General features: G+C 33.4%; 1 protein-coding gene across 1 annotated transcript; it reads right to left on the bottom strand.

Annotated features, from left to right (window-relative positions):
* Positions 1-323: 323 nt before the first annotated feature.
* LOC140049073 (uncharacterized) lies at positions 324-7,168 on the bottom strand. Its single transcript, XM_072093895.1, has 6 exons — positions 6,658-7,168; positions 5,320-5,344; positions 4,510-4,559; positions 3,379-3,475; positions 2,736-2,976; positions 324-2,201 (listed from the first exon to the last, which is right to left on the bottom strand). Exons 1-6 carry the CDS (start codon positions 6,919-6,921, stop codon positions 1,973-1,975), a joined length of 906 nt encoding a protein of 301 aa, XP_071949996.1. The 5' UTR covers positions 6,922-7,168; the 3' UTR covers positions 324-1,972.
* Positions 7,169-14,159: the final 6,991 nt, after the last annotated feature.

The following is a 14,159-nucleotide window of genomic DNA, read 5'->3' as shown; positions in this document are numbered from 1 at the left end:
ATGGTTAAATATATTAAATAACTGATTAGGTTGTTAAATAAGTGATTCGTAAAAAGAAAACATTTCGTCACACATGGCGTGCCATACCTATTCTTGATTGAGGTTGAATCTATTTTTTAGTCGCGTGCAAACGCCGCGATTCTAACAGCTCACTATGTCGGTCGGTTGTTCGGTCAGTCTGTCGGTAAATACTAACTCAAATTTGAGCACAGCCAATCAAAGCGAAAACTCCCGCTGGGTTATTATTATTATATAAACGTTGTTTTTTAATATTATTAAAACACTGAAAACATTAGTGATGCAAAAAAAATGAGCAAAAACGAAATGGGCACAAAACAGAATATCATTTTCAGTCATTTTTGCAACTGCATGTTTATTTAAATTTTAATTTTAAATACTTATAACAGTATATTATAGTCAATATCCTAATTCAATGAATTTTTAAAGCTAAATCTAAAAATATATATATATATATAATCAACATAAACGTTTTATTTACAATTTACTATACAGGATAACGCGACATTTGAGATACTTAGCCCGCTCTTAAGTCGCAGTGTCGCAATATACACTACAGCAAGGCTAATCTTGCAAAAGTTTTCATGCCAGTGAAAATCTTTCTCACGAAGAAAGACCAGTTGACAAGCTTCGGTAAATAGCAGAAGACATGCATAATTCTACACAATGGCTTTAATTAAAAAGTTGGCAAACAAAAATATGGTGAACAAAGTATACGCTCGAGATTTGAAAGTATCCGCTCGAGATTTTCTTACTTGAAATAACTTATCTTTTGATAATTCAATAAAATGCAAAAGTTAGGTGAAGAAACCAACACATATAAAAAGAGGGCGGTATGACAACAACTTATTCGAGATTTTACACAGAACATTGATGTGTAATAATAACATAACTGCTAGCAAAGATTACCATAGGGGTCTCTTCTGCATATAATTAATAATAATTAATGAAACATGATATACATACAAAATAGATGGTAAAACATACCCAATGACAGAATAGGCCTACATTTGTGTTTGGTAACGACAGTGAAATTACACCAGGAAACATTCAGGCCCAACGAAGTTTCCCATTAGGATTATCCCCTAGGGCTGGCCGTAAGTTTAAACACTATATTTCCCCTTGTTTTCACGGGAAATCCCAAAAGAATTAGGGGAATCCCAAAAGGATTAGGGGAATCCCAAAAGAATTAGGGTAATTCCAAAGTTATATTGTTGGTACACTACTATTATTAAATACAAATGTAAATGCAAGTGAAACGGCAGTATACGTTTGTAGCAGGAAGGACGAAGTTATAAATAATACAAAAATTGTATTGTTTTTTTGTATTCACAAAATATAAAAATAATCGTCTTTATCTAGGAAGCCCATAGGTACAGTAGGGTGAGAATCATTATGTTCACACCGCTTACATATAAATATACAACCATTCAATTCAGAAATTTCTTGATTAGGCCTATAGTACCGTAATAATCTTCACAACACTTTATTGTGGCATCCTTCTTGGTCGGAATGGTTCAGATATAACTGAGACTTTTGCTTAAAATTAAACTAATTTATATAATGGCAGTAAAATGTAGCAAATAATATAACCAACATAATTGGTTATCGTATATTAAGCTTGGTTCCAACTAAGGACGCAACGCAATGACGCTAACAAACGCGACAAAACGCGAGTTGACGACAAGCGCGCGACAGTTTGAACAATAATGCATCGCTTGCGATTGGTGGAAAAATCACTCTCGGTACGTTTAGATTACATCCTTGCGTTACATGTAAAGTTTTGTCTACACTATCAAAACTAGTTTGATAAAAAAAAGTGTGATGTGCCCAAATAATGGTAGTGTTGACATCATCATGCCCATATATGGCCACATCACATTTTGTTGTCACATACAGTTTGATAGTGTACAGAGCTTTAACGTGGGAACCAAGTATAATAGCTAGCGTCTGTTTAGCTGCAGTATCTGTTTTCCTCGTCAGCATAATACGCATTTTTTATTTTCCAAAGGCCAAGAAAACTGGATGAATCTATTGTGTTTACATCGGACACCAGAATCAACCCAAGTTTAAATGTTGGGTCTGCTCTAACACCGATTTCTTGACCTCTGCATAAAAAGAATTGTCCACTAGTATGCTTGGTCTCGACGCCAGCTTGTAGGCTTCCACCGACACCGCCTATTCTAAAAATACAAAATAAGACATTAAACTCAGTGGTATTCTTCCAGTAAGAAATTCTCCGATGGTTTCAAATTCAATACTACAGTAACTACGCATGATCAATTATTATGTCCGGCTAGCATTATTTTTTAAATAATAAAATAAATATACTAAACCTAACCCTCTAAACAATCTCTCTCAACTATTTAAAAACATTTTTCTCGATAGACCTCTAACCTAAGGCTCCAGTACCAGTAGACCAAACATTTCGGTTGGCAAACGCTGTTTACACAAACTCTAGTTATCTTTATCTAAAATAGTTACTGAACATAGTTTAATGCTATATATAGTATGACCTATGTTAAGTATTAGTAGCTTACTGTATTTTGCCCAGTATCTGAGCGCTTACTTTATTCTAGATGTCTGTCATGGATGTACAAATAGGGAGGTGAAAAAATAATAATTATTATTTTTTTCACCTCCCTGGTACAAATACATGCACATTTTAAGCATTAGGCCTAAATAAAGTTGATTAAAGGTAAAATAGTAGGTCTTACTTAAACAATACACCTCTAGCTGTCAGGAGAGGCGTGTGAACTCCGGTAATACGATCACTTTTAGTAACTTGGAACCCGTACTTTTTTGCATGCATTCGGTCGGCTTCATCTATTTCCATTGTTAATTGTGCATACACGTTGTAAAACCCGGATGTTACGATCCTCACAAAGGTATCATCTATTACTGGTAGATAACTGTGACGAAGAACCGATGAAGCGTTGCGCCATCTGACAAAATTCTCTAAGCAACGATAAAATATCAAAATATAAACATAATGCTAAAAGAGTAAACATTTATATCGCGTTCGTGTTTTGTCATTTCTGTATATTTATACATTGTCTATTCTGGCCCTAATGGCCGCCCATACGTATGTCACTTGCGTTCGTCATAATGTGAGGTTTCTTCAACGAATACGTCACAATACGTTTAAGTAAAACAACAGAAAATCATGTAGAAACGAAATATTGAGAAAATCATCAAATTTTAACTAACTGCAGGTGACTGGTCATGATTCTTTCCCGTTAACCTCTTATATTAACACAGTGAAGGAAATAAATTTAGAAAAAACACATGTGCGGTTCGAATCCTGTAAACGACATGCAAATTACATTTGCGAAAACTTCCAGAAAAGAGTTAACTTACCAGCTTCAATAGGGTCGTTAGACTTGGTGTTGGCAACAAGGTGGACAGACGGTACAGTTCGTGACGTCATGTATCGTCGTGAGTTCTGTCGACCACTCTATAACCAAGATTAAAACGATCATGTTTTATTAGAACTAACAATTCATTGTATCCAGGCAATCTAACAGTCTTACCGAGATAGGAACTTATGATTGGCTGCGACAAATTGTTACTAGTTGCTGTTACAGCCGCCGTTGACTTGTATCGATTTCTAGGCTATGCGATCATAGGTTTTATGGTGTTTATTCTTTAATTTTTTTTTAATGGTGCTTTGATTTGACAATTATGTTACCGCAAATTATTACCTCATTAATTAATTTGAAAGTGGATGGGTTTGAACTGAAACGGAATGGGGGTGTTATAGGAAATGCGATGGTATACGACGAGATAAAGTGAGGCCTAGGATACGATGAGATTAGAGGGAAGTTAGATGAGATAAAAAGGGAGGCCAAGGATACGATGAGATTAGAGGGAAGTTAGATGAGATAAAAAGTGAGGCCTAGGATACGATGAGATTAGAGGAAAGTTAGATGAGATAAAGTAAGGCCTAGGATACGACGATATTAGAGGGAGGTTAGATGAGATAAAGTAAGGCCTGAGATACGATGAGATTAGAGGGAGGTTAGATAAGATAAAAAGTGAGGCATAGGATACGATGAGATTAGAGGAAGGTCAGATGAGATAAAATAAGGTCTTAGGATATGATGAGATTAGGGGGAGGTTAGATCAGATAAAAAGTGAGGCCTAGGATACGATGAGATTAGAGGGAGGTTAGATGAGATAAAGTAAGGCTTAGGATATGATGAGATTAAAGGGAGGTTAGATGAGATAAAAAGTGAGGCCTTGGATACGATGAGATTAGAAGGAGGTTAGATGAGATAAAGTAAGGCTTAGGATATGATGAGATTAGAGGGAGATTAGATGAGATAAAAAGTAAGGCTTAAGATACGATGAGATTAGAGGAAGGTTAGATGAGATAAAAAGTGAGCCTAGGATACAATGAGATGAGGTGGAAGTAAGGTGAGATAAGATGGAACATGATGAGAAACTCGGTGTGCTAAAATAGTATGAGATATTGTGATGGTGACTTACCTGGTTTTGTTGACGGTTGTGACGCACAGAATCTCCATCCGGAACTGATCCTAAATGTTGGAGAAAATGATAGTAATTTCAATTTCAATCAGATTTTCCCCAATATGGTGAAGAGATATACATTATACAAACATTACATCAGTCAAAAACGTGCCCTCGTTAAATTAATTATAATATTTATATTATTAAATAATAGGATAATTTGTATCTTAAAAACAACGAAAACACATTCAAGTTATGTCTGATTCACTTGGTTTAATGAAATATACATTTTGTATGTAGCACAACGATATCCACAATTTCACAGTTATAATTATCGATACTTTTGTTATTGTCTTTTATTCTTTTTATTGTATTTTATTGATATATATTGATATATATTGATATATATTGATAGGGTCACAACAACAAAAAAGGATCGGATTGTTTAGTTGTTTGTTGTCATAATTAACACTAGGCCTACAGTAGAAGTGTGATTATAACATCCAAATAAATATAATATTTAATATAATTATTATTAAAAAACAAATGTTACTGTTTCAACAATGTGAATCAATACCTTTTATTCAATCTGATTCAAATAACAAGAACCTATTTATTTAGATGTTATATAAAACAAATAATGAATGTTTTATATTCGTGTAATGGTACAAATAATGGCATTTGGTGAATGATGAAAGGTTATATTTCAACTCGACTTTGTCTCGTTGAAATAATATTACTTTCATCATTCACCTCGTAACATTATTTGTACCATTACACTAAAAAACATTCATTATTTGTATACTATTAAACAAGTAATATACTTACGTTTGCTCTTAAATGTTTCTTCTATCTGTAGATTTTAACAGAATAAAATCAAATTAATTTACAATATTGTTGTTATTGTAAAATTGTGCAAATAATGTCTACCGCCCTCAGTGCTTCACATATGTAATTTAGGACTAAGGACTTCATACTGTTTCAGACAATGGGTGCTTGCTGTGGCTGTATCATAAACCCTACAATGGAAACGTATCTGCAGGGAGGTAGGCCTATAAAAACACATCCCTGGTATCTGTAACTACGAAATCCAACAGGTATTGTAGACGAAAATACGACTCACACTAATCTAATAATTGACAGAGGCAATTTAAAACAAATATGAAAAATAAACAGTGTGGCAAAACATTCTATAACATTTTTGTGTTATTTTTTGTTATTACATTATTATTATCTACCACACACCCAACTTTTGTTGCACGTTTTTTTTCTGTTTTGGGGAGTTAGATACGGTAGGTTGAACTATCTAACTACTGAAAAAATGTCTGACTATTTTTTATTTTAGACATTCTGTAGTTTTTTTAAACAAATGGTGTTATTTTGTCCTGATTTCTGCTGGGATTTAAGAAATAACGATAATAACTGCACTTGTATAAAAATAACTAACCCAAGAAAAAGCAATACCAAAATCCTATCAAGAAACAACTTATTTTAAAATATTTTCTTGATGATAAATAAACTATGATGTGAGCCTACAAATACTTTTTATTTTTGTAGGATAATAATAATAATATCCTGTATTTATATAGCGCCTAATGTTGTGAAACCTCTAAGGGCTGAACATTATTACCCAAGTACTTTTTTGGAACACATATGGAAACATACTCCCATAATGCAGCTGGTAATCAGCGCAAAGTTGTGTCTTGATCTAAGTGGATCAACCCAGATGTGTGTTTCTAAAGTTAATATTGACCATGTCAGCTATAATTTTTTGAAATACATTATATTTTTGTAATTATTTTTGTAATTCACGTTTTTTAATTGAAATGTGTCGCCAAGGAACAACAATTTGTTATATAAATAACCAGCCCGGTTTCTGAGCGTTACTTTTTTTTTTTTTTTGTAAACGCATGTTTTTAATGCATTTATAATTTCTTCAATTCGTTTTTATCTTTTTATTTATTTGTTTAAGATTTTAGACTTTCTTTAAAAGTGAAATAATGATGAAAATGAATAATAGCAACTATTTAGTATACTAGGCCTATAGTAATTATAATGCTATTATCGATGAGAATAATTTAAACATCAAATTAATTGTACACTTAAATAAGCCTAAACGTCAGCGAATGCCTCTACAAAATTAAAAAATAAAGCGATTAGACCTACCTCTGTGTCGTCACTCGCGAGCCAAGTACTGGACGTTGGGACGGCTTCTTCCACAAGACTTAACCTATTTGAGACCCGTACCAAATACACTGTTTGCCACGTGAAAATGCTGACCATGAATACTGTAAAAACTGCCAAAACCACCGGTTTAAGGTACGTTCTTGCAGAAGAACTTTTTCCTCGCATCTCTTCTGGTCCTTTTCCGTTGGCGGCTTTTTCTGATGAGCCGACTTCATTGCTTGGCATATCAAACTGACTGAACATTTTCACTAAGTTGGCCTATACGTTTTCTTAGCTTCTTCAAAGTATGTTTTGAGTTGTGATGATTCAGGAGCAAAGTGATGAGATTCTCTAATCCCACTCTATTTATTTTAGTTTTCCCATAATAGTTTTGTCCCTAATGAATATTCAGCGTAATACCCAGAAATATGTGGATTCTATAAATAATGCATGTTCCGGGGCACTCGATTGTGTCATCGTAAAAATTATAACAATGTTGTGACGGATTGGAGTATCAAAACCAATAGCAAGTGCAATGTATTGAAACTGAGTTTCTGATATTTAAATTTTCTAATAACAATTATATTTCAACATTTATTTTTAGTTTATGACGAAAACTTATCAATTTAGATTATGATATGTTGTTTAATTTATTTCAGTTAATTAAATTCGAAGTTTCACGCTGTGGTAGTACGAGCTGCAAGAATTGTCAAAGGTTATATGACGCCGCTTTGATTATACGAGGCATTGCAAGTAATTTGACCAATCACAAGCAACTTTATCGGATGATCCTTCGCTTATGATTGGTCAAATTAATTGCGTTGCGTATGATCTAAGCTTAATCGAGCTTGGAGGAATTTCCAGCAAAAACTGTTATTTTTTAAACCCTTTTTTTAAATTGAAAAGGCCAGGGCATAATTAAAAAAATGAAAAAAATAAAAGATCACATTTTATATCATTATCGATAATGGCTTATCTTATTTATAGCTACATATTATTATAAGATAAAGCGAAAATGTGTTTTATCAGTTCGCGTTCACAGTGTACAATTAACAATCTTCAATTTAGTCTCATTGTTCTCATTTTTGTTCATATAGTTTGATAAATTAGTAATTATTATTACAATGACAAGCAACTTCTTTTATTTTCTTTGAGCGATGAACATTTCAATATGACAACAAAATAAAATAAAGAAAAGAAGAAAACTCAAGAAGCAAATGCTTATAAAGAAAGAACCCCATTTAAATATCAATTTCATTAAATATATTAAATTCAGCTCTAATGACGCAAAGTAGGGAAGCAATAAAAATTACGAGAGAATTGATCTTCCCTACGATATGTGGGTTCACTCTCTGCCCTTAAATTACAGGTTAAACATATAATAGATTTCAAAAGGTTTTTCAACAAAATACAACAAATTCAAATAAATTCAAAATTTTCATTCAGTTAATTAATTTTTAAAAACCCGGTGACATACTTTTGTTAATAGAAGAAGAAAAGGTTTACAAGTTCTTAATATTTATAATTACTTATACTCATATTGTATACTTTGCTAATAGACATTGTTTGTATAGTTTTCAAAATATATAAACATTTGTAGATTTATTCCATAATAAAATTCCTTTATTTGATAAACACATTGCTTTCTATATACAGTAACACTCCTTTTTTTAATTTATTTTTTTATATTTTCAATACTATTATGCCTACTATCACTGTGTAAGCAATGTACATGAAGAGTTGCCGGCCAGATCTACGGAAGTTGTTGCAATGTCTCGAAAGTGGAGAACCACTTCGAAGAAGCTTCCCGTCACCTGGCTTAGGGTGAATCGAGGGTGTGTTATATATACAAATACCATATCAATATGAAATGTTTATAATAGTATTATCATATTAATTCTATGAAAAGATTTCGTTTTGTCTATTTTTAGTATAAAAGAAAATAGTAATTTGTCTTTGGTTTGTTTTAAGGAGGATTTCTCTAAATATTTTTTTTATATTGTTCCGAAAAAGACAATCATTAACTGCTTGTTTGTTTCTGTTTTCGTACTTTAATATAAATAGAAATTTTAATAATAGAGTAACTCCGCTTTCGCTTCAGAACATTATAAAAACTTAGATGGTAACATAGTTTATTGTTATGTAATTTAATGTTTATACCGATCCGTGCGATAAACCGTTAACTGTCATTCTTCACTGGTATAGCACAATTTGTATGGTGTGTGATATATTTTAAAAAAAATGAATATCTACTTCACAATCCTATTCAACCTGTGTTTATGTTCAGTGTTATTTGCTAAAGGCATATTACTCACCAGTAAGGAATACACGTTCATTTCTGTAGTTTTTTCCCAACTTATTGTTTTCGTTATAAATAGAAAATGACTCAATAATAATTTGAGTGGGAGGGTACTGTGTTTGAAGTTGTTCAATATAGGTATAAAAATTAATACAAATCAAAATGATAAATCAAAACATAAGTTAAGTACACAGTTGAAAAAAACACTAACATTCACAATGGGAATCCATCAGAGGTGGTACAATTCACAATATTAGGCAATAATTTGTGGCCTACTGAGAAGTACTTATTACAAACAACGCTAGCACTATACTACTGACTAATGCTTATCTACATAATGATTCGCTACATGTACATAATAATGTAATTATTTAATTATTACTGCTACATATTTTCAACATATTTTCAACATATTTTCAAATTTTCAGTAATTTTGTATTGCCTTCGCCAATGAGAAACAAATACGTATCCGATTAACCCTGTCTGTCTTTTTGTCAAAAAGATTACATCAAAACGATTTTTTTCCAAGCAGGTCTATATTCAAATATTCACTATAGTAATGGGTATACAGTAAAATAGTTACGTGCTCTACACGCACGCTTTCAATTATATCTTTACAACCTGATACATTTCAGGTTATCAAACGAGAATTGAAAAAAAGCGTAACGCATGTACAAGGGTGTACGCGCTCTTAAGCCTTGTCTACACTATCAAACTGTATGTGTCAAAAAAGTTTGATGTGCCTATATATGGTAGTGCTATGCTTAAATATGGTAGTGATATGACATCATCATGTCCATATATGGGCACATCACATTTTTTTGACACATAAAGTTTGATAGTGTAAACAAAGCTTTACACTTTTACAAAATTAATGTTGACGAAATTACACCTCGTTTCAGATTAGGCCCTATATTTTAAGCATTGCATACATTTATATATGCATGCGCACGTTTGTGCGCATTCACTAGGTATGCAGAATTACAGAATTCGGAACCAAATCCCACTATATTTTTAAAATTCATTTTCTCTTTCTACTTTTTCTGGCGTAGGTTAAAACTCTCCGATTGCTCTTATACAATACATAATATTTAATTGATTGATTGAATGGCTGCCGATTAACTTGTTTTATATTTTAAATTAGATAACTTCTATTACATTTAATATTTGCTCCTTCCGCCCCACCACCAACCCTCCACCTCAACACAGGCTTAAGTGAGTGGCCGATTAAGACAGTGTAACCGTAATTACGTAGTCATGCCATCGGCAAGGGTTCGAAGTTTACTCGCTCCATGGATCATCCCTATGTCCAGTGTCCACCTTTAAAGAAGCTAACCCTTTCGACACGAGTAGAGGGTTACACTACTAGTACACACACAGCCCTGATCACAACTGGGCTCTCTGGAAGAGGTTACCTAGTATAAGTAAATAACTTAAATAATAAAATAATTCTAAAAAATGTCTTTTATAATATATTTTTTGTTCAATTTTCTTCATATTTTGTTTGCACTCATTTTGATGATCATTACTATTTGTTCAAATAATTAAACCATATATTATATATACTGTATTGAAATCTCCATCATATTTTCTATTTTAAGTGTACTATTATGTTATATATCCGTAGGTATTATCAAAAAATTATGAACTATTGTCCTTTCCCTCTCAGACAAGTAATGTATATTATTGTTATTAAATGTTTCATTGTAGAACCAAGGCTATTTGGTATGGACCTATTATTTCTCTGTCACGAACGCTATAATGATCTTCTTGTTCAAGGATATCATATTCTTTTCTGGGGCTGAGGTCAGATATTTTTTTTAGAACTATGACACTTTCTGCACCCGGACAAATCTATAAGCAAACCTTTAGTTCCTTGGTTTCGTTCTTTTATCATATTATAAAAATAAATTAACTAACTATTGTACGAACTAACTGCTAAACGGTGCTGGAAATTGGTTGAGAATTACCCTTTTTCTGCAGACTTAGGATCCTGTTATGGCCGAATTGTTTCTTGATTGCTTTGATTGCGTTTATTACTACCGATATAATTGCTGTTAATTAGTTGTTGTTGTACCACATCCATTACATTATGTTATTATTTAGTATAGTAGTCAGATGCATTATTTTTGTATGTAGTGAGTGAGTGGCCGAGCGGTTAAGACAGTGGAACCGTAATTACCTAGCTATAACATCGGCAGGGGTTCGAGGCTCACTCACTCCATGGTTCTGGTGGTAGAACGAGTCTTCTCGGATAAGGACTATAAACCGTAGGTCCAGTGTACACATCTAGCTCGTGTGCACTTTAAAGAACCTAGTACATCTTTCGAGACGAGTAGGGGGTTATCCCGGTGTATTAGTACATCACAGCCACTGATCACCAACTGGGCCCTCTGGGAGACCAGTCATTGACTGAAGAGGTTACCCAGTATAAATAAATATTTCAATCAATCATTTCAATGTTCCCCGATATAAAGGTATATTTCAAATGCGGATCGATTAATTGATCTTGCAGTTTTATTTATTAGAACACAATTTTTTTTAACGAAATATAGCAAAATAGTAAAATAAGTCATGCAGTATTTGGCCAATACATCGTATAGTATGGCCTATCATAATTAACACTATATAATCGAAGAATCGCTATTTCTTGGTGGCAACATTGTGACTTCTGTTTTATATCCACCACTAGAAAATATAAATTATATCAATATTACATTAAAAATTATAATATAAAACAAACTCTGAAAAAGTTTGATTCAAAATTGGTTTGCTGATCAATTATCATTAATATTAGCAGTGATTAGATAATATTGATTCAAAATAGAGACGCAAGGCAAGGACGTAAGAGCAACGCAAAGGAGTTGACCAATGCCAATGCCAAGTTCGGATAATACATCACTTGTGATTGGTCAAATTGCTTACGTTGCGCTTCAACGATGCGTTGCGTCCTAACGGGAACCAAGCTTTAAGCGTGGTTCCCACTAAAGCGTTGTTCCCACTAGCGACGCAACACAAGGACGTAACGCAACGCAAGTGAATTGACCAATCACAAGCGATGGCTTATTCGCTTGTGATTGCTAACTGTCTATAACTTCGCTTGTCATTGGTTAAAACGCTTGCGTTGCGTTTACGTCCTTGCGTTACGTTCTAGTGGGAACCAAGCTTAAGACGCAACGCAGCGACGTATTGACGCAAAGTGCTGTATTGCGTAATCATAAGTGGGAACCGACGACGCAATAGTGCTGCAAACATCGCAGGTTTGATTTCACGCAGGCGGGGGCAAACACAACTATCAGAAGGGAATTTTCTTACGTTGAGTAGGTTGCGTTACGTTGCGTTGCGTCGCTAGTGGGAACCAAGCTTAAGACGCAACTCAGCGACGAATTGACGCAAAGTGCTGTATTGCGTAATCATAAGTAGGAACCGACGACGCAACAGCTGCAAACATAACAGGTTTGATTTCATGCAAGCGGGGGTAAACACAATAATTGGAACGGCATTTTCTTATATTGGGTCGGTTGCGTTGCTAGTGGGAACCAAGCTTTACGTTGCGCTTTCGTCATTACATTGCGTCCAAGCGCAAACCAAACTTTAATGTTTACACCTTTTATACAGATCAGTAATTGATTAGGGCTATAGTAATACAGTACTAATAGTAGGCCTATGACTCTGGTGAACTTGAGATTCGTATAATTATTATGTATCAGGAAGTGTGACTATTGTATTGTCTCAGGTTAAATAACACGTCTGGGCACCCCAATTCCCATGCGTGTCACAATAGCTATTCCAGGAAATGTCTGTTTAACCAGAAGCTCCGAATTTCCACGAAGGTACAATTTAAAACGAACTATAAACAAAGATTATAGTTTGTCTGATCAAAATCCCACTTTCTTCCGATTAGCTTGTAATTCTATGAAATCACGGTGTAACCAGAAGCGGCGAAATACTACGAAGGCCCGAACTCCCAAAATAAATAACATAAAGTATTTATAAAACAAAAATGTGTTTTTCTCTTAATAAACTTTGGTTCTATTAAAATTGATTTTCCAAACAAAACAAATATATTTAGGCCTAAGTTGCTCAGGCTATATTTTAAAATAGTGTAATAATTTGGCTGTTGTCTTATATTTTATATCAGTTGTTTAAACTGATATTGATTAATTCAATTATAAACATTTTTCCCCTGATTTTTTTTGTATTTAAGACAGGACCACAAGGCAAAACAGGTTTTCCTTTACCTGATTGTATTCTCCAGTATGTTGTTATAAAATAAATAATGTGCAGCAGAGGGCATATCATCTCCAACAATTTTTAAAGTAGGCCTATCAGTATTGGCAATAGAATGCCCGTACTAGATGTATTGTCCCGAAAAAACATGAAAAAAAAAAAGATTAATACAATCAGACTTTGAATAGATTATTTTGTAGTTTTAAAAAAGTCAATCAGTTCCGTAAGAACAAAAACGAAAAATTAATGTTTCCACTCAGTATAAAATTACAAAATAAATGGTTAAATTCAACCAATAACTCATTGACTGGCAGCCAATTTGACTATTTTTTTACTTTCGGTTACAGTTTTTAGGTAAATACATTTTTTCCCCGATAACTATTAAAATTAATAATTTTTTTTTCAGGGGGACAATACATCTTTAACGTTTACAGCTATATATTTTACGCTGAATTCCTCTTTCACATCGCCAGCAAACGTCAGTGTTAACGGTTTTGTTCGGTGTGCGCTCGTTCGTGGTGTGTTCAAACATGGACCTATAGGCCTAAACTCTGGTGTTTTGCTAGCTAGGTGATGTGAAAGAATATTATAGACGGCCAGCAGCACTTGGAGTTCGTGCCATGTCCAATTCTAGGCCTATGTATCAACAATAGTATTTCTATAGAAGTTCATTTGTAAGACATGAGTTTAGGATGCTTCAAACAGTTCAAGTTCAACAACTTACTTCTTTAAAAAAGATACAAGAATCTATAATAACAAACAGAACAGAATAACAAAGTATGAAACGTGTTATATTGCAAATATGTCTACTCGACGGAAACAAGAATTCAACACGCCTTCATAATCTCCTCCAATTGTGAGTTTTTAAAAAGTAGGCCTAACATGTTGTAATGATATAATATATTTGTTAAATATGCCATTTTAATATCACCTAATAGTTATTCACTTTAACCAAAAACTGGATCGAAAAAAT

This window comes from Antedon mediterranea, chromosome 5, assembly GCF_964355755.1.
Source record: "Antedon mediterranea chromosome 5, ecAntMedi1.1, whole genome shotgun sequence".
Classification (NCBI taxonomy): domain Eukaryota; kingdom Metazoa; phylum Echinodermata; class Crinoidea; order Comatulida; family Antedonidae; genus Antedon; species Antedon mediterranea.
The sequence above is the reverse complement of the archived record's forward strand: the minus strand, read 5'-3'. Positions and strand labels throughout refer to the sequence as shown.